Here is a 24611-nt window from a genome sequence, read left to right on the forward strand (position 1 = left end):
TATAGATTGTGCAAGTATTTAAAATTGCAGAGCAGATTATGCAAAACAGTTAAGTCATTAAAAAATAAATTATGCAAAATAGCAGGAATTATGCAAATACTTGATTTGCATAATCAATATATCTTGTATTGTAGGTTCATTTGTTCTTGGCACATAATCAAACAATCCTTTCCCTGCAGGAACTAGTTTTAAAACCCTGGTGTACACAGAGCCCCAAATAAGCCCAGTGCCTAATCTGCACAAGACAACTGACACATGAAGAATATGTGTCGGGAGATGCAATGATAGCCAGGAAGAGTAGTTAGTCAGGAAGACAGAGGCTGAGGCAGGGCAAAGACTTTGCTATACACTGGAGCTGTATGAAGGAGCTGCAAAATGCTAGAAGGGAAACTTCAGACCATTGTAACCTCTCCAGTTCCAAGCCTGGCTCTGGAAGGCAGCTGCAGCCCATTTCCATTCCTTGCTGAGATCCCAAACAGTTTTAGACTGGAGAGGTGAAATTGACAGAGCCTTTCAGGCGGCGAAGATGAAATTGACAAACCCTCTGAGGAGCGATTCCCGCCAGCTCTGACTTTTTAAACTACGCTTCCCGGCTAACATTGCATCTCCCTCCACTTAACAAACATGCGCCAAGGGGTCTCATGTAGAGAGACTTGGGACCTGTCAACATTTGGCTGGTGTTGTGGGGTAAACTGCAATGCCGTGTTTTGAGGAGTTCAATCAAGGTGATTTCTACAAATTAAAAAACTGTTGCATGCCTCAAAGGCAAGACCCTGATTTTGTGACTCTTCTGCAGAACGAAACTTCCTCCTAACCACCTCCTCACCTCATCGCTGGGGCAGTGGTTCAGAATTGAGTTGGGAATGATGGCTTGACGCCACTTCTTGCAGTACCTGCTGCCTTGAAGTTTGCCCTCTTCCAAATGCCAGCTTGGCAAGGACTTCATCTTCTTGCCCAGCCTGCAGTAATCTTTCCTGGGAAGGACACATGGCTAAATGGTTATAATCTCAACCGGGTAGTAACAGGACTGGTACTGGGAAAGATCTTTACTGGAGATCATGGAAAGTTGATGCCAGTCAAGGCAGAAAACACTGGGCTCGAAGTAGATAGACTCAGGTGCAAGCTCACCCAAGATAGCCCCTCATGCAGCTAAAAGGGAAACAGACAATAGGCATATATTCATGTCAACTTCTGCACATTTGTACAATCACCTTCCTTCCTCATTCCTTGGGTGTTTTACAGTTCCTTCTTACTGAGGATAGTTCCCATTTTTTCTAGTCTCCTGGTCTTGCTTTTTCAGCAATTAAAAAAAAAATTGCATCCAACCTCTGTGTAACTTCCCTTTGGATATTTTAGCTGCCTCGAGCCACCCTGACTAAGTCTTCTGAACATACATTGATGACTCTGAGGGTTTTTGATAGGGTTTACAGGATTCTGAGGCTTTTAAAAACCCAAGATTATTGGGCTCTTCTCAGTCTCAGTCTAATTCCACTTTATTCTTCTGTTTCCAGATGGGGTAAACTAGTCGTTTAGTTTAAGACATTTATTACCACTCAGGATCAAGTTTTATTACCACTCTGATCTCGTCCACACTTAGTGAAAAAAGATCTGAGCTTTGATGAAAAATAGACATGCAGAAGATTTTTTTTTTTGCATCGACTCATAAAGTGGTGCGTGGCCACACCTTTTTTGGAAGTTCATTCCAAAGTGTTGGGGCTACTATCAGAAAGACCCTGCTCCTCCCATATCATTCAATTCTTTTGGAATTCCGGAACATTCTGATCACTTTTTCCATATTTATTGTGGGGAAAACTGATATCTTAAACCGACCCAAAGGTCCATCTGATTTTTATCCCATCCTTTCTCCTAGGGGCTTTTGGAAGGAAACTTGTTTCTCTGTTCCTCCATTTTATTCCCGCAGCTCTAGCCCTGCTCACATGTTACAGCGGATGCACATACATTCTGTAAATACATATCTACATCTGTTCATAAAGAAGAGGCAATGTGCGTTCACTTTACAGTTGAAACCAGAACCTGGAAAATGTTGAGTTGGTAGCACACGTTCAGCTGTACATGCATTGGATGTAACATGGGAATTATTCGACTCCCATATTTTAAAAAAATCCATGTGCAGAGCATACAGATTGTGTGTGTGTCCACTGTAGCTTGTGAACAAGCCTACTGTAAAGTAGATTAGGCTGAGAGAGAGAGTGAGCTATCCAAGATCTCCCAGGGAGATTCTGCAACAGAGGTGCAACTTGAACAGAGGTCTTCTCAGCCCTAGTTCAGTACTCTAACCACTAAACCAAATTGGTTGTCATCCCCGCATCATACAGAGTTCCATATCACTTTCCCCTAGCGACTTTTTAAAAATTGACATTCATCCCCCAGAGACTGTAGACAGGAGTGGAGGATGGGTAAAAGAAAAGAGAGGCTGAACTCTTTCCCTGCCAGCTGCTTTCCCTCTTGTAATAGCTCTCTCCCAGGTTGCTTTTTTCCCTTGGGGGGACAGATATGGGGAAATCTGCATATTATCCTTGCAAAGCAGAAGCAGCTTGTTGCAGGGCAATTTTAAGTGGTGGCTGGGCAAGGTTAAGTGCCCTCCCCATATGTGTCCTTCTTCCTTTCCTGAGTGCAGGCATCAGTGGCTGCTTTTCATTTGGAAAAAAAAAGTTGGGAAAAGTTACACAACTTTGCTTACTGCGCAGCCTGACGCTTTATTTAGGTCAGCCTTATTTAAACTAGCAATTGGAATCTTAACTGCAGCTGTAAATTGATCCTTTAAAACTTTCCCCCTCTGATTTGCTTTGATTTTGTGAATGGTAATCATGTTCCATATGACACTTCAAGAGACTGAAGAGGCAGGATGTAAATGTTCTTAAATCAAGAATCAGACCTTCCCTTTCCATTTGTTTGCAGAGAGAACCATCCACTTAAAGACACCTGTGTCATCCAGCGTAGGGTAGTGCTTAGGACATTGAACTGGGATCCAGAAATTTGTGTGTGTGTCTTAAGTGCCATCAAGTTGCAGCTGGCTTGTGGCGATCCCTGCAGGTGTTTTCAAGGCAAGAGATGAACAAAGGTGGTTTACCATTGCCTGCCTTTGCATAGCAATCCTGAGCTTCTTTGGTGGCCTCTAGAGGTGGGTCTGAACCGGGAAAATGGCAGTTCATTGTGGTTCGTGGTTCATCCCGTTTCATGAACCATGAACTGCCATGAACTTGCCCAGTTTGCGAACCGGTTCATTTGGTTCATGAGTACATCATGTCTGGGCCTGCAGAAGGTCTGCAGAAAGCCCATCCCCCCCCCCACATTGCCTAGGTAACAGGTTGATTTGTGCCAGGCTTGCAGTGACAAAACGAAAAACAAATGAAACGAACTGCTCTAAAAATCATTGCGGTTCGTCGCAGTTTGTCAGAAATGAGCTCCAACGAACCGCCAGTTCGCAAACCAAAAACTGGTCTGGTTCATGATGGACTTTGGTTCATATTTCGGTTCGTGTCCATCTCAAGTGGCCTCCCATCCCAGTACTAACCAGGGCTGACCCTGCATAGCATCTGAGATCTGATGAGATCAGGCTAGCCTGCGCCATCCAGGTCAGGATAGGATCAAGATCCAGGAGAGTGGGGTTTAAATCTTCACTTTGCCATGAAACTCACCCAGGTGACTTTGGGCTACTTATTCTTAAAAGGACGGTTGGGAACATCAAATAGAGGAGTGGAAAATGACATATCCTGGCCTGAACTCCTTGGGGGGGGGGGGGCGGAAATGGGATGTAAATTAAATAAAAGAAAGGCATAGTCAACTCCCCCATCAGCATAATATATCATTTCAACTCTGGTACCCGTGTACAGAAACTGACATATGAATCTTCCCTTAAATCTCCTCCACCTCTGCCAACACCTTTTCCTTTGCACCATCAGAGTCACGTCCTCAGTGTATGAAACAAAGGTGGATTCTTTGAACGGATGGACGGCTCAGAGTTCATCAAAGCCATATGGTTGCTGCTGGTGGTTAACTCCGTTCTGCTTGGAAAATCTACTCCAGAAAGTCAGCCACTTTAATAGTTAACTGCTTCCTTTGTGCAAATCTGTTACACAGCACAGCAGAACTCCAACAAGTTGAGCAACCTGCACCGCCCCCAAACTTCCGGTTTTGAAACCATAAGGGGCTAGAACATCTTAACGCCATCATTTTTTTTGTAAAAGATGCTCCTGGCTGCTTTTTGTTCTTTCTGAAAAGATTTTCTGATGCAATCCTGGCTTGAGAAATTGAGACAACCCTGGGAAATTATCTAGAAAAACAAACCACATGCGCATTTCAAAGAGCACTCTCTGGGTGAAACTTTAATGGCCTGGCCCTGGATGATTCAGCCGTTAGAGTTTGCAGTTTTCTAAACTGTAGCCGGAACATAAAAGCACACATAAGGGGACACATGAACTGTGCTCTGTCAGTGTAAGAACTGGTCTGGTGTAGAGATTAGAATGCAGTTGGGTCAGGGAGACATGGGCTCAAGCCATGCAGCTTGTTATGCCTGTTTCTGTCAGTCTGAACTAGGGTTGCCAGCCTCCAGGTGGCAGCTGGAGATATCCCGGAATTAAACTGATCTCCTGGTAACAGAGATCAGTTCCCCTGTAAAAATGGCTGCTTTGGAGGATGGAGTCTATGGTATTATACCCCACTGAGGTCCTTCCCCTCCCCAAACCCCACTTTCTCCAGGTTCTAGCCATAAATTTATTTTATTTCATTGGATTTCTATTCTGCCCTCCACGCAAGCAGGCTCAGGGTGAATTACATCATTTAAAACACAACACAGCAATAAATATACAAATTAGCCATAAAAACAATATAAAAACATTATAAGATCTGAAGCAGTTATAACAATAGTAATAAATAAATACCAGGATAGCAGCAACCATTGTTATCATTGTCAGGTGCTATTAAGCTATTAAAAACTAGGGGGAGGGGTGGAACTTCTGATGGGGAGGGTTAAAATATTCATTCACGCCCTTCCCCCACATGGCCAGCAGAGGCCTAGCCCAGCCTCAGCTATATGCCTGGCGGAACATCTCTGTCTTGCAGGCCCAGCAAGAGGAGAACAAATCCTGTCTGGCTCTGGTTCCGATCGACAGAGAGTTCCACCGGTTTGGGGCCAGGACCGAAAAGGCCCTGGCTCGGGTTAAGGCCAGGCAGACCTCCCTGGGGCCAGGAACCACCGATAGTTGTTTTTCTGCTGATCGAAGTGTCCTCCAGGGAGTATATAGGGAGAGGCAGTCCTGCAGATATGCTGGTCCCAAATCTCCAGGAATTTCCCAGCTCCAACTTAACAACCCGAGTCTAACCTTCCTCAAAGGTGCAATGGAGGAAAGGAAAATCATGTGTGCCATGCTGCACTTCTTGAAGGAAGGGCGAGATAAAACAATGTAACCCAAAACTGTGGTGTCAGCTTTTTGCAAATCGGAAGTCCTCTGTGTCAGCCTCATTGTCCCTATTTTACTACATAATTCTGTACGCGTATTTCTGATGACTCACCGGTTACCCCGGGGTGCAGGCACAGTAGAGTGCCCCTAGGGGATAAGAGGGGAGTCGTTCCGCTGGCAGCGGCCATCCCGCACCAATGGGCCAGAAATTAGTTTCTGCTGAGCTCAGGAGCCCATCTGGGAACTGGTGCCATCCCTGCACTCCTTGCCCACAGTGGCCAGATCTGGCCCCATTGGGATCACGATCATGAGGGGCAGGGGGCACGATGGTAGGCATGGCTCACTCGCTGGCTCACCTCACCAAGCTGCGATCCGGGGGGGGTGGCAGTGGGCAAACCTCGCTCGCCCGCTCTCCTCCCCCCAAGGCTGCGATCCAGGTGGCTGCCAGGCAGAGGACCTGGAGCCGCCCCCCTTGCACGCTTCCTGCTGGCCCGATCTGGGTGGCTGCTGGATGGAGGAGCCCTTTAGGCCACCTGGAACACCCCCCCCCCCCACATGCTACCTGCTCACAGCAGTGGTCATTGCCAGGTGCAGGAGCCTGTCAGGGAACCTGGCACTGTCTCTCACATCGCAGCACTGGGAAGAGGGCAATGCCACCGGGCTGCCTTGCCATCCTTTCCCCACCCCAGATCAGGGCGCTAAGGAGGGGGCAATGCCCATCTGGGCCACTCTACCCTTCTCCACCCACCCCAGATAAGGGCTCTGGCGAGGGGGCAATGGCCAGCTGGGCCACCTTGCCTTCCTCCCCCCCCCCCAGATCAGGATGCTGGGGAGGAGGCAATGCCCAGCCCCACCACCCTGCCCTCCTTCCCCCAACCCAAACTGGGGCTCTGGGGAGGGGGAAATGCCCAGCCGCACTACCCTGCCCTCCTTCCCCCACCCCAGATCAGGGCATCGGGAGGGGGCAAAGGCCAGCCCAGCCCTCCTGCTCTTTCTAGAGCCCGATGTATTTTTTGCTACAACAGGCTTTGTTGCTAGTCTTTAATATGTGACTAAGCAAGGTCGAATCTCATGGGATGGAGAGTCCTTTTACACTCTTTGGAACCTCCTCTTAAGAAAGCGCAAAGGAGGTTTTAAGGATATTGCCCCATTCTGAATGTTTCTATGAATTCTGCAGCCAGGGGAATTAAATAACAGGCCTTTTACAGCCAGAGAAAAGAGGAAGCAAGCCCCACATTTGTGATTAAACATACATTTTGATGCATTCATTAAAGCTTTGGAATTGACAGACAGCAGAGCAGGCCTGATGCTCTGATAGCGCTCAAATGCTTGCTTTGTGCAGCGAGATAAAACTCTGGATCTTAAAATAAGTGTCTCAAGACACCGGTTGTCAGAATTAGTTTAAAATATAAATGCGCTTCTTTTAACGACAGATTGATTTATCATCTTTGTTGTCCCCTGTCTTTAAAAACCCTGCATAGGATGGGGCTGGTATGAGTGGCATACAGGCTAAATTGGAGTCAAGCACAATACAAGGATAAAGTGGACCAAGAGCCAGTTTGGTGTAGTGGATAAGAGCAATGGGACTCTAATCTGGAGAACCGAGTTTGATTCCCCACTCCTCCACTTGAAGCCAGCTAAGTGACCTTGGGTCAGTCACTGCTCTCTCAGAGCTCTCTCTGAGCCCCACCCACCTCACAGGGTGTTTTGTTGTGCGGATAATAATGGCATGTTTTGTAAACCACTCTGAGTGGGCATTAAGTTGTCCCAAAGGATGGTATATAAATCAAACGTTGTTGTTGTTGTTAGTGCATGCATAGTACAGGAGTGAAGTAGGCTGGCTTAATTCTCCATTTCCATGCTGTTTGGTGCCTGAGTGCGTTGGTAAATGCTTCCTCACCACCACCACCATTATCCCATAAAAATATATGATGTACAAAAGTCAATTTCCTTCCTTTCAGGAGGCCCAGGCATATCAAACCTGTGTTGCTTTTCCCCCTCTGTAGTGAGTCTCGGATGTGCATAACTCCTTGCCATTTCAAACCATTCACTTAGGGCCAAGCTACACACGACGAATGACACTTGAACGGCAAGTGTATTTCTCCCTGTTCACTTGCCCTCCACTCAATCCACTTGCCGTTCAAGTGTCATTCGTCATGTGTAGCTTGGCCCTCTGGCATAACATATAAGAACATAAGATGAGCCCTGCTACATCAGCCCAGTGGTCCATCTATTCCTGCATCCTGTTGCACTCAGCAGCCAGCCAGTCGCTTTGGAGGGCCAAACAGAAAGGGCATGCAGAGGATGGTGCCTGTTGCCTTCCTCTGATGCTGCCTCCTGGTGCTGGTATTGCTGTGGTTGGATGGAGAATTCAGCGTGACCAGCAGTTGCTGATGGACTTCTCCTTGAATCTGTCTAAGCCCCTTTTAAAGCCATCACTTGGTCCACTGTCAGTAAGTTCTACCATTTATTTACTTGTTGAGTAAAGAAGGATTTCCTTTTGCCTATCCCGAACCTATTTCCTGACAATTTCAGAGGGTGCCTTCGAGACAGGGAAAAGAAATTTTCTCTGTCCACTCTTCCCATCCCTTGCAAAATTTTGTACATAATTTTGTACTTTGTGTTCAGTGCAGGCTCTGCCACAGCTGTAGAAGAAAATGATATAACTCAATCCATCTTTGATGTCTTCAGAATGAGGCTTCCTAAATGCACAAGACCTGGGATAAGAGCTCCCCACCCACCCACCCATGTATCCAAAGACCATATAATTTATTGACCACGTAATTTATTGGTTTGGGTGGAGCTTCCCATTCTAACTAGGAGAGGCACCCAAAAATAAAACCCAAAACTAGATTCCAGTTATTTTATTTCATGTAGCGAAGGGGAGGGAAGGAGGGAGTGTGCATATCCTATTTGTATTCCAACATGGTGCGGGAAACTTATTTATTTCAAATCGACATGACAGCCACTTCCTTCCCTGGCTATCTCCATAGCTCCAGATGGTGCACTGAAGAACACTGAAAGCTTCTGAACTGCTGCCTCCTTATAAAAGCCTCACTTTCCTCTTGCCCCCTCTGAGTTGCATCCCTGTTTCTTAAGTGAGGGCCTCTTCGCACTCAATTTTTTTTAACTAAAAAATGTGCAAGATGAGGGCAACAAATGTATGTTTGCAAGATGTGTGCCTCACACAGGGTTCATTCGCCAGACTTCTGATTGGTTGCAGTTCTGTCGGGAGGAAAAAGAAAGCATCACTTCTGAGACATCAGGGCCAAAACGGTTGATTTTTTTCCCCCCTTCCCAGCAGTGCTAACTGTGACAGCCCCTTCCCCGCCATGACACACATCCTTCTGGAATCCCCTGTCCTTGGTGGCTCTCTGCAAAGGGCACCCTTGCTAAAGCCAAATATCTAATTATCGGCATTCCTGGGCTGTCCCATCTCCTCCCTCTGGGTTAATGTCTTTAAAAAACACAAATTGCCCAGTACATTTTTTTTTCTGTTTATCCCTCCGAAGCGCATTTTTAAATTTTTTTTTAACTAGACCCACTGTTCTTCCCACTCTTGCTTTAAGGAGCCAGCGAGGCACTGGATTAAAGGCTGGGGCACATGTGTTCAGGCGTCAGGCAGCCTCTGCAGCAGGCACAGCGATTCAGCAGACGGCAAGAGGTTACGTAACTGGAATATCGAGCCTACGGCAAAGCCCACGCAGACCATAGCCCTCCCCCATATCTGTTCTTTTTCCCTTTCCTTTTTAAAAAAACCACATGTCCATGTCATATGTTGCAGGAAGAAGAAAACTTGACTAATGACTGCAACTCTCAATTCACAACCATAACCATTTCCATCCCTGCCTGGTTTTGCTTGCTTTTTGTTCCCTCCCTTGTATTCATTGTGATTTTTTGTTGTTGTTGTTATTGAAATACAGCAACCATTTACGGGATAAAACACACCAGTTATCTTGTTGCATATGTACTTCTTGCACGCTCACCAGCAAAGCTGGAAGGGGGAGAAAGGTGTGGACGCAATCCAGAGAAAGGAAGGCGTACCTCTATTGCCCACCTTCTGTTCACAGAGAATTCTAGCCTCCAGTATTGTTTGTGAAGGGTGACAGCATGCAGAGAGCACTATGTATAGACATAGATATAGATATTTTTAACATGCTGCTCTGATTACCTGAAAAGCACCATTCAGCCAAAGCTTTCAGTCCTGTGTGCCACGGGCTTGAGTAGGGTTGCCAGATCCAGGTTGTGAAATTCCTGGAGATTGGGGGGGGGGGGGAGTGGAGCCTGAAGAAGTCAGGGTTTGGGGACAGTGGACCTCTCAACATACTATAATGCCATAGAGTCCACCTTTCCAAGTAACCATTTTCTCCAGGGCAACTGATTTCTGTAGCCTGGAGATCTGTTGCAATTCCTGGAGATCTCCAGGCACCACCTGGAAGCTGGCAACCCTAGACTTGAGTGCAACAGCCTTTTGCTGTTTTCTGCACCAGAGGCTAGAATTCCATTGGGCTGCCAATCTGGGCGCAGTTGTGGGGACTGGCCTTTAATTTTGCTGATCACGCGGGGTCGGCTGGACCGTGTCTTCACGTGATTGTTCCTATGCATGTTGCACTAGAAACTCCCTCTTATTCTGCATGCACCCTCTTTGTATTATAGAGAACTTATTGGCCAAATTGTTATTCAGAATGCAGAAGTTGTAAAACTTTACTCAAAGGGAAAAAGAACCATTCCAGTAAGGAATCGGACAAATTATTCTGAGAAGCAGCTGAATTGGGAGGTTTTTTTCTTGAAAACAAATACCCCATTGCTTACGGCGACAGCCTCCTCTCAAGTAAAAGGGACACGGTCACTATACCTTTCATTCATTCATTCATTGACATGCATCATCTTCCTCAGCTGTGGCTTTCACCATATGACAGCATTTATGGGGAATGAAAACATTTCTGCAGCCATGAATGTCCTGCTATGTTGCTCAAAAAAGATCTGCTTTTTCCATTAAGGAGTTCCTTTTACAAGCAAATACCTGACACTTGCAGTATTTATTTCATTTTTTTTTAATTTAAAAAATTGGCATCCCTGGGTCCCAAAACAATTTCCCTTCCAAGTGACTACAGTATATGATAGAATAGTATGTTGTAGTGGTTAAAGGAAGTGGCTTGGAAGTCACCTGTGGCTCTTTGATACACTCCCTGTGGCTCTGCTGAGGGCTTTCCCCCAATGTAGCACCTGCTCCATGTTCCAGAAGAGTGGGCAAAGCAATTGGCAGGTGGGCCCCTCCTTGAAAGTTTCTGCCAGAGGGATTGAAGGATGCTACAAACTTCTCTGGCCTGTGGGCGAATTGTTAGAGATGGTGATAAAGGACATCCTCTCCAACTACCCTCCTCTGCAACCTCTGCGCTGTCATCCCCAACACCTGGGAAGCTGCTGGGAAGAGAGCTAGCTGGCCGCAGAGAGTACAGCTGAGGAAAGAGCGAGCAGGCCAGGAGGGAAGTCCTTTCCCTCACTCCAGATACACAATGGCTGGCTAAGGTTCAGCAGCGTGGGGGGGGGGGAGACATGCACAGATGCACTCCGGTAATTAAAAAGCATATAGTTTTATATTTAATATGATCGAGATGGGAAGCCGTCTTTGTCTGTCTGTAGCTGTAGAAAAAAGCAAGAGTCCAGCAGCACCTACAAGGCTAACAAAATTTGTGGTAGCGTATGAGCTTTCGTGAGTCATACCCAACCACAAATTTTGTTAGTCTTATAGGTGTTGCGGGACTCTTGTACTGAATATGAATAGCCAGGGCTTTTTTTCTGGGAAAAGAGGTGGTGGAACTCAGTGGGTGGCCAGCACAGGGGGCAACTCCTGGCAGGAGGTGGTGCCCCCGGTACCATATGCGTGCACGCAAAGTGTGTGCACGCTCCCAGGACCACACAATGACGTCAATTTGGGTCAGCTGGAACAAGGGGGGAGTTTTTAAAAGTTTAAATCACCCTCGCCGAAAATGGTCACGTGGACAGTGGCCCTGCCCCCTAATCTCCAGACAGAGGGGAGTGTAGATTGCCCTCCACACTGAGCGGCGTGGAAGGCAATCTCAACTCCCCTCTGTCTGGAGATCAGGGGGCGGGGCCACCGGCCATGTGACTATTTTCAAGAGGTGCCGGAACTCCGTTCCACCACGTTCCAGCTGAAAAAAAGCCCAGTGAATAGCTATTCTTATGACATTCTATGGTGTGTTTAGTGGGGTGGTACAGAGGGCATACGGGAGCCATCGTGTGGCTCTTTTGGCTGACGGTAACTGCAAAAGTGGACCTTTGAGAGTTACAGAGTGAGTACCACTGGGCTGGAGTGTCAGATTAGGAGTAGGTTTTTAAAAACTGGGAGACTTTGGGCAGCTCAGTAACACTCTCTTAGGCTGACCCACCTCACAGGGTTGTTGTGAGGATAAAATAGAGAAGAGCTATGGGGTGGATACCTAGCTGGATATAACAACATTAACAACAATCCTGTCCATGATGATTAGTAAAAGCCACCAGCAGCAACAAGTAGCAGAAGGACGTCTAGCAAGCACAGCCAGCAAACTAAAGAATTCACCCAAAGCATGCTTTTAAAAACGTATTTAAGTCTTTGCCTGGATCTGGAAGTTCCTACCATTTGAGGAAGTGTGAAGTGGAAACCTGCCTTTCCCAAGCAATTATCTATTCTTCAGTGGAATGAGTCGGCAGACTGGAGTGAAGCTTTTTCCTGTGATATTGTGGGAATTCTGGGCACTGGGGGCGTGGCCTGCGTGTAGAAAAGAGCAGGGCTTTTTTTCAGCAGGAACGCGGTGGAACAGAGTTCCGGCACCTCTTAAAAATGGCCACATGGCAGCTCAGCGGCACGGAGGGCAATCTCAACTCCCCTCTGTCTGGAGATCAGGGGACAGGGCCACCGGCCATGTGACCAGTTTCTCCAAGGGCGATTTTAAAAACTCCCCCCTTGTTCCAGCTAACCCAAAGTGATGTCATTGTGCGGTCCTGAGTTCCACCAACTCTTTTCCCAGAAAAAAAGCCCTGGAAAAGAGTAAATAATGAGCTCCCCTTGCGTACCTCCCCACCCTTGCTTCCAACACTGAAGGAAGGAAAGGCAGCCAGGCCTTTGGTGGAAATGAATTTTTAATGCAAATTGATGCTCGGTGCCACAGATAACCCAGGAAAGAGAGCCATTTGCTGGAGAGCTTTCGGGTTTCAGACTGTATATTTATAAGCTAAGCAAGGGCGGGAGACGTGGGGGTGGTGGAGGAGTTGCTTAGGCTGGCCTGAGAGAACAGAAAGGAGGATTATGAACTGAGATGTACAAAGAGATGTGTACAGTTTGTTTCTTTATGTTGTTGATATGAGGCTTTTCGTTTTGCCCATTTCTGCTCTGGCTGATCCTGATTTCCTCGTCTGCACACTCTTCACGTAAGGGGGACGCAAAACCAAAGCGGGGATTTTATAATTCAGACAGCAAGGCAAAGAGCTGGTTTGTAGTTATGAAAACATGCGGCCCAGGTCTAAGCCAGTGCTGGGGGTTGCCAACTCTGGGTTGGAAAATTCCTGGAGATTTGCTGATGACGACTGGGGAGGATGGAGTCTGAGAGGGAAGAGAGCTCAGCCGGGATGTGATACCATCAAGTCCACCCTCTAAAGCTGCCTTTTTCTCCACTGAGTATCAGTGCAGAGAGAATCATGAGAGTCAATAGTCAAAGAATATATCGTGATGTACTAACTAAACAATAAATCAGTTTTCAAATGTGTCTTATTATTTGTAATAGATATTTTCTTGTACACACGGACTGCCTTCAATATATATCACTACACACTAACTTCCCACCACAAAGGGTGTAGATGGAAAGACCGTCTGATGGAAAGACCGTCAGACGGTCCTTCCATCCACACCCTTTGTGCTGTACCTGGCATTTCTCCTATGAACTTTATGTTTTGAATTGCTGCTGAATATGCCTTATCTTGCCTTATTAGCACCTTAATGGTTGTTCATAGGACTTTATGTTGACGTATGCACTTGCACTTTTTGTACAGCCATTGTGGTGGGAAGTTTGCGTGTAATGATATATATTGAAGGCAGTCCCTGTGTACAAGAAAATATCTATTACAAATAATAAGACATTTATATTTGAAAATTGATTTATTGTTTAGTTAGTACATCACAATATATTCTTTGGCTATTTTCTCCCGGGAACCTGATACCGCTAGAGATAAATTATAATTCTGGAAGAACTCCAGGCAGCACCTGGAGGTTGGTAAACTTAGTCGGCGCAGTACTGAATGCTCCCTGCCTCTTGAGAATTTAGCCAAGCTTCTGGAGAAAGGCATACTGCAGTCCAGACTGAAGAGGTGAATTGCACATCTGTCCCCATGACAGATGTTGCCGGAAAGCAATATCGAGGATAGGCAAGCCCCGGCGCACGTGGTGAACAGCCGGGCAGCAGACTGTTTTGCTCGGCACATAGGACTGCGTCTCTGCCCAGTCGACCGACGCAAGCCCCTGAAGTGAGGGCAGCGCTGGGAGAAGAAGAAACAACCAGGTGGAAGGTTGCTTCTTCAGGGGACCTATTATAAAATGACACAAGAACAAAGTATGTTTAAAACATTAATTAATAAAATGGAAAACATTAAAAAAGAGATTTTATAATAGATCCCCTGAAGAAGCTCAAGGCGAAACATGCAGAGATCAAAATACTTAATAAACTCTTCCACCTTGCACCTGGTTGTTTCTTTTGCCTACTGGTGCAGCTGTTGCTTTTCTGACAGCACCACGCAAGCAGCACAGGAGAAGGCAACAGGCATAGCTTATGCCTGTCACCAGCTCTTGGACAGGAGCAGCCACCAGCCAGGTCTGAAGCGAGTTTCTGAGACACCAGCAGTGCCACTGGGACTCAGTTTGCACCCAGTGCATCTGGCCAATTGCAACCCTCCAATCCCTCTGCCCGTCTGTTTACCAGCATGCCAACTTTTGCACAGGTAGAGCACACTTTTGAGCGTTGGGGACACAGGGGCAGTCTTCACATTAGAACGTTCTCCTGCTGTCATTCATCAGAGAGAACTTTGCAACATAAATGGTGGCACGGAGTTGCACTGCACACCCCGCCCCACCTGTTACTTCTCAGTTATCAGAGACAGATCAGGTTAAGAGCAGCAGGACTCGAATCTGGAGAGCCAGGTTTGATTCCCCACTTGGTCACTTGAAGCCAGCTGGGTGGCCTTGGGTCAGTCACAGCTCTTCCAGAGCTCTCTCAGCCCCACGGGGTGGTGGCTGGAGATCTCCCGGAATTACAACTGATCTCCAGGTGATAGAGATCAGTTCCCCTGGAGAAAATGGCTGCCTTGGAAGGTAGACTCTATGGCATTATAGCCAGCTGAAGCCCCTCCCCTCCCTTCCCCAAACCCCACCCTTTCTAGGCTCCACCCCTCCAAATCTCCAGGAATTTCCCAACCAGGAGCCTGCAACCCTCACTCACAAGGTGATCGTTGTGGGGATAATAATGATATACTTTGTAAACTGCTCTGAGTGGGTGTTAAGTTGTTCTGAAGGGCGGTAAATAAACCAATTGTAAAAATAAAAAAGGAGGGCCTCCCATCCAACATCAGGGGCGGAGCATGGATACCTCTTTAGTTTTCCCCCGTAAACTGAATGACAGCCTTATCCAGATAAACAATAAATAATGTATGTCTGAAAGCAACTTGAGTATCTGCTCGAGAGAAGGAAGGCAGTTGTTTTAGACACAGGCAGCAGCTGGATTTCGGAACTGGCTACTTAATTGGTCTCAGACCTCTTCCCCGAAAGTTACTGGAACTGTGAAGGTCTACAGGGGAAAAAAAGGTCTTTAAAAAAAGAGTCTGCTGCTCTTCGGAACTGCAGCTGCTGTCTAACGCTGGAGCTGTTTTCCATGTAGAAAGACTGGATTCTCCGGAGGAATGTTGGGGTGGGAGGGCAGGAGGGGGGGATGGACCGCACACACACACACAGAGTTCAGGGCCTCAAAAAGGGATAGCTATTTTCTTAAGACTCCGATTTTATGTTACTGTTGTCTCCATGGAGATCTCAGTTTCTCAACTCAGTGGACTCTACAAGCCTCTCTTCTCAGAGATATTTTTTCCAAGTAAAAATGATAGTTTCATTGAAAGCAGACTATTGCATGGGGGGGGGGGGATAGATTCAGGCGGGGATTTATTTTTTAAAAAATTCACCATGGGAGCATTCGAGAATAAAGAGGCTGCAGGAGCGAACTCTTCTTTTTTAAAAGAATAACTTATAAAAAGAAATAGCACCCCAAGAAGCCCTGATTGATATCTAGCAAACAAACAAAGAACAATATATTGTCGAAGGCTTTCACATCAGGAGAATGTTAGTTGTTGTAGATTTTCCAGGCTGTACGGCCGTGGTCTTGGCATTGTAGTTCCTGACGTTTCGCCAGCAGCTGTGGCTGGCATCTTCAGAGGTGTAGCACCGAAAGACAGAGATCTCTCAGTGTCAATGTGAGAAGATGTTAGCAGGTAATTTACCGGCAAAACATCAGGAACTACAATGCCAAGACCACGGCCATACAGCCCGGAAAATCTACAACAACAAACAAAGAACACTCTGAATTGACTTTCTTTTCTCCCCTTTCTGCAGACAGAAAGCTCTGGCATCTACAGGTGGCCGAAGTGTTCAAGCCGCATGTGACTGGTTGGTATGAAATAATATGTTCTAAACGATGCAAACATCTCATTTTAAGTATATTTTCTTCCTGCACTTAATTGAAACCTCCCCCAAAGTAAAATGCATTTCTTGATCGCACATCTGAGGAAGTGGTACTCTTGCCCAAAAGTGTATATGTGCAAATAAAAACGTTGATGTTTAAGGAGTCACAAGGCCCCTGTTTGTTTCCCCTGCAGCAGACTAAGATAGCATACCCCTCGCGAATTTGGTCTGGGGAAGTGTGTGGTGCTTTACCACATCAAGAGCAGGATGCGAATAACTGTGGGCAAAGCTTCTGTCTGCACATAAGAGAGTCCACCCACACGCCCGAGCCCCTGAACTGTTTCTCCCCACCCCCGTTTCTAATGTCGCCCCTTGTGTCTCCTGAAAAGCTGCTCTAGAAAAATGAGAGTGCGAGCTGCCTCCAAAGTAGCTTCTAATGTAGCACAAGGAGTTTTACTGAGCACAGAAGATCTAAAGAGTCCCCCGCACATCCATGGGATGAACTCCGTTCTGTGCAGAAGACTTGAATGACTGGAGCTTATGTCATGCAGGAAAAGATGTGCATGACTAGGGTTTGGTCTAGACATGCAGTGGAATGAAGACTGCACGACTTCTAACTGGAGGTGAGGAAGGGCATGTTAGAATGCTTCCTTGTGTGATGAATTCCCTGCAGACAGAAAACCAGGGCATAAGGCAAAGGGTTGCTCCATTTCTAAGTGCGTAAATATTTTTAAAAGCTGGTGACACCTTTCACTTGTAGTCTGAAATAGTACAGGCTATTCTACCACCTCCTTCTCACCTTTATCTGCTGCTTGGGCAGCAAGGAATGACCACGCTCAGCAGCCAATTTTACGAGAAGACCATCTTGAGATGAGAGTGGGAGACAGGACGAGCCAGTGCCCATAAGCAGCCTGCCAGGAACCACGGCCACTGCAATTGCCACTCCCTCCATATTGTCTTGGGCAAGTGTCAAACTTCCAGCAGTAGATCTGATTCTGGGGTAACGTTGTTGTCTCCTTAGCGTAGGCAACTACTTCCCTGCTGATTTTTTTAAAGTCTTTTTTCACAAGAGAGATCCCAGCCACTGTTTGGTGTAGTGGTTAAGAGCGGCAGGACTCTAATCTGGAGAGCCAGGTGTGATTCCCCACTCCTCCGCTTGAAGCCAGCTGGGTGACCTTGGGTCAGTTACTTAAGAGCGGCAGGACTCTAATCTGGAGAGCCAGGTGTGATTCCCCACTCCTCCGCTTGAAGCCAGCTGGGTGACCTTGGGTCAGTTACTTAAGAGTGGCAGGACTCTAATCTGGAGAGCCAGGTGTGATTCCCCACTCCTCCGCTTGAAGCCAGCTGGGTGACCTCGGGGCAGTCACAGCTCTTTCAGAGCTCTCTTAGCCCCACCTGCCTCACAGGGCGATTGTCATGGGGATAATAACAACACACTTTGTAAACCACTCAGAGCGGGCGTTAAGTTGTCCTGAAGGGCAGTATATAAATCGAACGTTGTTGTTGTTGTTGTTGCAACTGTTTATCATACTCGCTCTTTGACTTCTGCCGCTGTGAAACAGTGACACACTTTCCTTAAGGCCCGTCTCCCTCTCTTCTTTTGTAGGCTTTTTTCCCACGTTTGTGACCCTTTCCTTGACGACCCCTTGCCTCGAGAGTACGTCCTCTACTTGCGTCCCACAGGTCCCTTAGCACAGAAGCTTTCAGACTTCTGGCAGCAGTCAAAGCAGCTGTGCGGGAAGAACAAGGCGCACAACATCTTCCCACACATCACGCTCTGCCAGTTCTTTATGGTGAGTCCATGCGCTTTCCTACTCATTGTCTTTTTGCAGCTTTCGGTATGCAATAAGGTGCTTCGTAGGGGCAGGCTGACATCGAAGCTCCACCAATCCATAAACATGCTAATGGAGCATAGTGGTTAACAACATAAACTGTGGGGCCTGTCTGAGCACAGGTCTGCCGCGAACGCCTCCTTTTTGGTCCCACCAAGACCTGGAAGTATTCCATCTCCTTCAGCAGGCATAAACAGAGAATAGGACCGTACAGATAGGCAAGCCAATATTGTTGGCAGGGCTTTTTTTCTGGGGAAAGAGGTGGTGGAACTCAGTGGGTTGCCCTCGGAGAAAATGGTCACATGGCTGGTGGCCCCGCCCCCTGATCTCCAGACAGAGGGGACTTTAGATTGCCCTCCGTGCCGCTCGGTGGCATGGAGGGCAATCTAAACTCCCCTCTGTCTGGAGATCAGGGGGCGGGACCACCAGCCATGTGACCATTTTCAAGAGGTTCCGGAAGTCCGTTCCCCCGCGTTCCCCCTGAAAAAAAGCCCTGATTGTTGGAGAGATGAATTCTTAATCATTAAATTAGCAGCGTTTAGCAGAAATGTGTATTGGATAGAATGAAAACAGACAAACACTCCAGTTCAGCTCTGTAAAATAGTTTACTACATAAAGGATAAAAATAGGTTACATTGGAAGAAAGTAACCAATAGCTAACTGACTACATCTTTACTAGTAGAGGGTAAACTCAGGACTCAGACGGTTACATCCTTAGGCAGATCTTAGACTGGGCATGGAGCAGGGGTCATTGGGGCAGTCAGGGGCGGGGTATTTGTAAATTTCCTGCATTGTGCAGGGGGGTGGACTAGATGACCCTAGAGGTCCCTTCCAACCCTATGATTCGATGAACAAAGAAATAGAACTTCAGTTGATCTTTCCATTTAATTGCCCCCCCCCCAATAAACCTGTTGGCCAATAGAGAATCCTAATTCTACTTTATTAAGAATAGTGACTCCCCTTTTTCCTGCGGGAATCCTCACTCGAGGATAAGTTTATTAAGTAACACAGTTTAACTCTTTCGTGACTGAAACGAAAACACTTGCTAAATCCCTACAAATATAAGCCTCCGGTCTCCTTATATCTGTCACCTGGAGGTGGCAGTCATTGTTCTTGCCTCCCTTTAAGATTGGCATATTCTGGTTTCCAAAGAGAAGGCCCTTTGAGGTTGTATTAGAAACGCAGGGAGCTGAAGCCTCATGCTGTAGCCTGTGCCCGCTCTCTTGCAGTGTGAAGACAGCAAGGTGGAGGCACTCTGCGAAGCTCTCCACGCCACGGTCACGCGGTGGAGGTGCAAGTTCACGGCCCCTTTGCCCCTGGAGCTCTACACGTCATCCAACTTCATCGGGCTCTTCGTCAAGGAGGACAGCGCCGAGGTCCTCAAGAAGTTCGCAGCGGACTTTGCTGTGGAGGCTGCTTCTAAAGCTGGTGAGGATGCAGGGCACGGCGCAATTGGATACAGCCTTTTTTCTAATATGCAAAAATGCTTGGGAATCCTTGGCCTGGCTTACCCTCACAAGATCAACAAGTGCTTCCAGCAGTATGCAGCTTGGCTTACTTGCTAGAGTCAACTTTCTGTTGGATTGCTCATGTTATGTCTTTGTAAACTTGCATTTATTTACCCTATGGCATTGTTTATTGAAATATCCTGGATACTGACTGTATTAATTTCACTCTGTGTAATCCACCTTGAGTCTGAGCGAGAAAGGTGGACATAAATAAAATAGTCCTCTGCAGTTATTTCCTCCCCAGCCCCCGCCCCCTTTCGGCAATGCATTTGCCCTCTGGATCACCTAGGCTGCTCTACGGGCGGTGTCGTATATATACCGCAATTCTGCAGAAAGGCATAAAAGCTGCAGGTTGCATTCTAGGGTGCCGCTCTTCCCCATCTGCACATGCCCTACAATAATCCCTACATTCGGAAGTGGACTGGAGAGTGTGAACAGCCACGACATAACTAGGGCAATCAGCAAAGGCCGAGCGTCTCTCCGTGGCGCTCGTGGGGATCTAACCTTTCGCTTTTGAGTTGAGGAAGGCCTCCTGCTGTGGCTTGCTACATCTCTCCCATCCTTATCAGCTCAGAAGTAAAACAGAATCAGGCTTCCTGTGAATCATTATCGCCTGAAAGGGAAGCTGACATTTTGGCAATCCTTTAACCTTTCTGACAGATGCTGGGTTTCTGGTTTTATTTTCATTTGTCTCTGTGCTTGCAAGAGCTCCCATTTCCTGCGCCCGCCAACTATCGCAAGAGGCCTGTAAACAAACCTTTCACCATCAATCTCTAGCATGCTCAGTTTTTCTATTAATATCCCCAACTGTATGTCCATATTTTTTTCCTGTTTAAGTATAAGCTAGCATATATGTATAAGCCTCTACCAGGGCCAGGGCCTTTTCGGTCCTGGCCCCAACCTGGTGGAACTCTCTGTCTGAGGACACTCGGGCCCGCCAGGATCTTTTATCATTTAGGCGAGCCTGTAAGACAGAGATGTTCCGCCAGGCATATGGTGGAGGCTAATTTTAGTCCATCACTGCCGAACCTTCCACCGGTCTCTCTCTATGAGGGGTTATGGAGAGTCCACTGCTGGCTACTAGTACTCCAAAAAGGGGTACAGTATTCTATCTGTCCACTACTACCTCCCCTTTTGTGTGCTGACAGGCAGGAGTGAAGGACTGCCCCATCTTGGAATGGATTTATTGATTGCTGTTTCTATGCTGTATTATTGTTTTTATGTTGTATTTTAATCAATGTTGTACCTCGCCCTGAGCCCACTTGCGGGGAGGGTAGGTTAAAAATAGAATGAATGAATGAATGAATGAATGAATGAATGAATGAATGAATGAATGAATGAATGAATGAATGAATGCTATCCCTACTCTTGAGGCAGTGGGGAGAAGCAATAGGCAGGCCCTGGCCTGCCTGAAAGGGAACGCTGCCTGAGACTGGAAGGGGGGAAGCACCAATGCTAGGATCTCCACAGCAGCCATTTGGTCGGTGGCTACCAGAATGTGGAAAGTGGCTGCTTAAGACACACCTCCCAGGAAGGCACAGCATATGCTCAAACCCCATCAGGGATAGCAAAGACCACTCGCAATCCATACCCTGGGGCCAGGTGGCAGGGGCCTGGGACTACCCGGCGAGCAAGTTTATTGCCGAGGTGACACCCTCACCAGCCAGGGAGGTGGAAGGGAAGGGCAAAGGGGCATAGCTTAGCAGGAGAGAGGCTGGCTGTTGTAAACGACTGGTCAGCCAAAGCTGAGGCAGCCTTCCTCACAGGCTTAGATACCTGGAGGCAGGATAGTCAAGAAGAAGAGGTGAACCTTCCTTCACTGACAGTTTGGTATAAAAGAATTTGGGATTTCTTTATAACAGAAAAAAAATCAGATCAGCTCCACTCTTTAGACAACCGCCTGTTCCAATGTAATTTATTACATTTGTGGCACCTGTTCCTAAACTATATGACTGTCCACGGCCAAACACAACTACCTGATTCATTAGCTTGTAGCATCCTTGCAGTTCTTTGAAAACTGTCCTCGTGTTATTGTTCTTTTTATCTTAAGCCCACCTGTTTAACTAACTTTAATCTTTATAACGTCAAAATGCCCTCGTTACAGCAATTTTGTATCTGGGGGAGGAGTTGTTTGTTTATTATTGTGAAGTTATAAAAATGTTAAAATTGAAAGTATTTTTAAAAGAAGAAGAGGAGGCGAAGGGGGCTGCAGATCCCTTCTCTTTCCTTCAAGCCATTTCAGGAGCCCTATCAACCCCCAGGGCACCAGCAGGGCATTTACTGCTTCCTTCCCATTTCAGTGTCTTCTTACTAACCACAACTTTCCCTTCTTTGCAGATGTGCACGTGGAACCCCATAAGAAGCAGCTGCATGTGACGCTGGCCTACCACTTCCAAGCAGGCCACTTGCTCACACTTGAAAAGTTAGCGCAGAGCATAGACGTCAAGCTGGGTTGCGACTGGGTGGCCGCAATATTCTCCCGCGATATTAGATTTGCTAATCACGAGGTAAGGGCAGGCTTCAGATTTATTGAAAGAGAAGCATCAGTTCGTATCAGTTTATTCATTTATTTATTTGCCCTGGGGAGGCAACCAAGAAGGCCCTGCTGTTTGTGGAGACTAGGCCTCTACAAGAGAGGGAATGAGAGGCAGGGCTCCAGCAGTAGATCTCAAACTTCAGGGGAGGCAGCGTTCAGTGAGACATAGCAGTCCCAGTCTGTTCAGGGCTTGACAAGTTAAACGGAATACTGAATTCTGCACCAATCAAACTTTCCAAATTGTCTTCACAAGCAATGTGGGATTGTGAGATGAATCTTCCAGCAAGGGCATGAACTTGGCTCAATGGAGCACGTGCCTCACAAGCCAAAGGTTCTAGATTTGGTCCTCGCTATTTCTAATTTTTAAAGCTGGTCTCGGGGTGGGGGTGGGGAATGGGACACTTCTGTGCCTCAAACCGTAAAGATCCTCTTTCCAACAGATAAAACCTGACTGAGCTATATGGAAAAGAAACCTGATTATTATTATTATTATTAATAATACTTTATTAATGATATTTTATTAATAATAATAATTTATTGTTATTAAATTAATAATTTAATGTTATTGTTGTTGTTAAATTAATTAAATTTATAGTCCGCCCTCCCCGTGGACGGGCTCAGGGCAGATTACAACCTACAGATAAAAACACATTGATAAAACGGTACATTAAATAATGATAAAAGCCAGATTTAACAGCATAAAAACAAACTCTGCACTATGTTCTGACTCTGCACTATGTCCCAGGTTCACTTCACCCCTCCCTGCCAACCACAAGGGAAGAGAGGGGTGGGGACGTGAGTTGGCGCAAAATTGGCCACCTTTCCTACATGGAGCAGATGGCTCAATATAGCCCCCCACTAATAGGAGACAGGCAGGGAGGCCAATCGGTGGATCTGAGTACTGGCCTCAACCAAATGCCTGGCGGAACATCTCTGTTTTACAGGCCCGCTGGAAGGACACAAGGTCCTGGTGGGCCCGAGTATCCTCCGACAGAGAGTTCCACCAGGTTGGGGCCAGGACTGAAAACGCCCTGGCCCTGGTCGAGGCCAGTTGAGCCTCCCAAGGGCCAGGGACCACCAGTAGATGTTTTCCTGATGATCTAAGCACTCTCCGGGGTACATATGGGGAGAGGCAGTCCCTAGATATAAGACAATGCCATACATTCCCGAATCCACAGAATATTCTCTTTGTAGCCTGGGAGTTTAATCCAGCCCCACGAGGCTTAGCACCCATCCTCCAAAACTGCGCACAGTTGCATCAATGCACCTCAGGCGCTTCCCAGACATGAGCATCTTTTAACCTCCTTCCCTTTGTGAGCAGCAAGCCAAGATCTTTTGGCCAAGGTCTCTCCGTAAGCAACAGATTAAAATTCTGGGAACATATTTCTGGGAGTAAGCCCCGTTTAATAAAATGGGCCGTGGGTCTCACTAGACCTGCTCAGGATTGCACGCTTAGCTGTTCGCTCCTGTTTGCTGCGCTATGAGTCATGCAGGGGAACAGGTGGCACCAAAACAGCATGACCCTCTGTTGTGAAGCCTGGGAAGGAAAGGGTTAAAGAGACTTTGCCCATCCCTTGGCTCAGGGATCGGTAGGAGGAGCCAGACTTACCAGCCTCCAGACCCTCACTCAATTCAAAATACGTCTCTTTTTAGGACTTAAGTTGCTGATCAGGTACCCCCCTACAAGTCTGTATTAAAAATGGAGCTAAATGGATTTTAAGTGGTAAGTAGAAAGGTGCCCTGACCTGGATAGCCCAGGACAGCCTGGTCTCTTCGGATCTCAGAAGCTAAGCAGGGTCGGCCTTGGTTAGTAATTGGATGGGAGACATCCAACGAAGACCAGGGTTGCAGAGGCAGGCGATGGCAAACCACCTCTGTTAGTCTCTTGCCATAAAAACCCCACCAGGGGTCGCCATATGTCAGCTGTGACTTGAGGGCACTCTCTACCACCGCCAAGTAGAAAGGTGTTCCTCAGTCCATGTCCGCTGAAGGCTTTCCCCTCCCCTTCCTTCTTCCGCAGACCCTGCAGGTTATCTACCCATACACCCCACAGAATGACGACGAACTCGAGCTCTCTCCAGGGGATTTCATCTTCATGTCTCCTGTGGAGCAAATCACCACCAGCGAAGGTTGGATTTTTGGTACTTCTCTCGCCACCGGCTGCTCTGGGCTGCTGCCTGAGAATTACATCACCAAAGCAGACGAGTGTGGCACCTGGGTGTTCCACGGGTAAGTGGCCTCATCCTGCTAACTCTGGAAATTTCCAGACATGCTGGGTCTCTTTTGCTCTCACTGTAGCATGCAGCAGCCCTGAAGGGCCAGTCCACCCAACAATGGAAGAAATTAGGTATTTGTCGTAGGGCTGTGATCACACAATTGTCTCTGCTACGCACAGTTTTATCCCTCCTGGAATGAGCCATTTGTGAGCACTGTGATGATTTGGGGCACTGTAAAGTCCACGTGAGGGGGTGGAGAAAGGAGTCGTGCATCATGTTTACCTTTTTCCCTTCGCCCATGCAGCTCAAATTCGTGTACATGGATAAAGCTGTCCCATTTTTATCTCCAGCAACCCTGATTGGCCTGAGAGAGAGTGTATCCAAGGTT

General features: G+C 47.1%; 1 protein-coding gene across 2 annotated transcripts in view; it reads left to right on the forward strand.

The window, feature by feature from the left end:
• The window catches only part of UBASH3B (ubiquitin associated and SH3 domain containing B), an 84066-nt gene that overhangs the window by 43879 nt on the left and 15576 nt on the right, over positions 1 to 24611 (forward strand). Inside the window, exons 2-6 of one of the 2 annotated variants that reach the window (XM_054998238.1) lie at positions 16063 to 16116; positions 17738 to 17924; positions 19193 to 19391; positions 21809 to 21978; positions 24028 to 24236. In XM_054998238.1, the coding sequence (XP_054854213.1) occupies positions 16063 to 16116; positions 17738 to 17924; positions 19193 to 19391; positions 21809 to 21978; positions 24028 to 24236 (819 nt within the window). Of the gene's footprint in view, positions 1 to 16062; positions 16121 to 17737; positions 17925 to 19192; positions 19392 to 21808; positions 21979 to 24027; positions 24237 to 24611 lie in introns of both variants that reach the window. The other variant, XM_054998239.1, reaches the window with a different exon arrangement.

This window comes from Eublepharis macularius, chromosome 14, assembly GCF_028583425.1.
Source record: "Eublepharis macularius isolate TG4126 chromosome 14, MPM_Emac_v1.0, whole genome shotgun sequence".
Classification (NCBI taxonomy): Eukaryota; Metazoa; Chordata; class Lepidosauria; order Squamata; family Eublepharidae; genus Eublepharis; species Eublepharis macularius.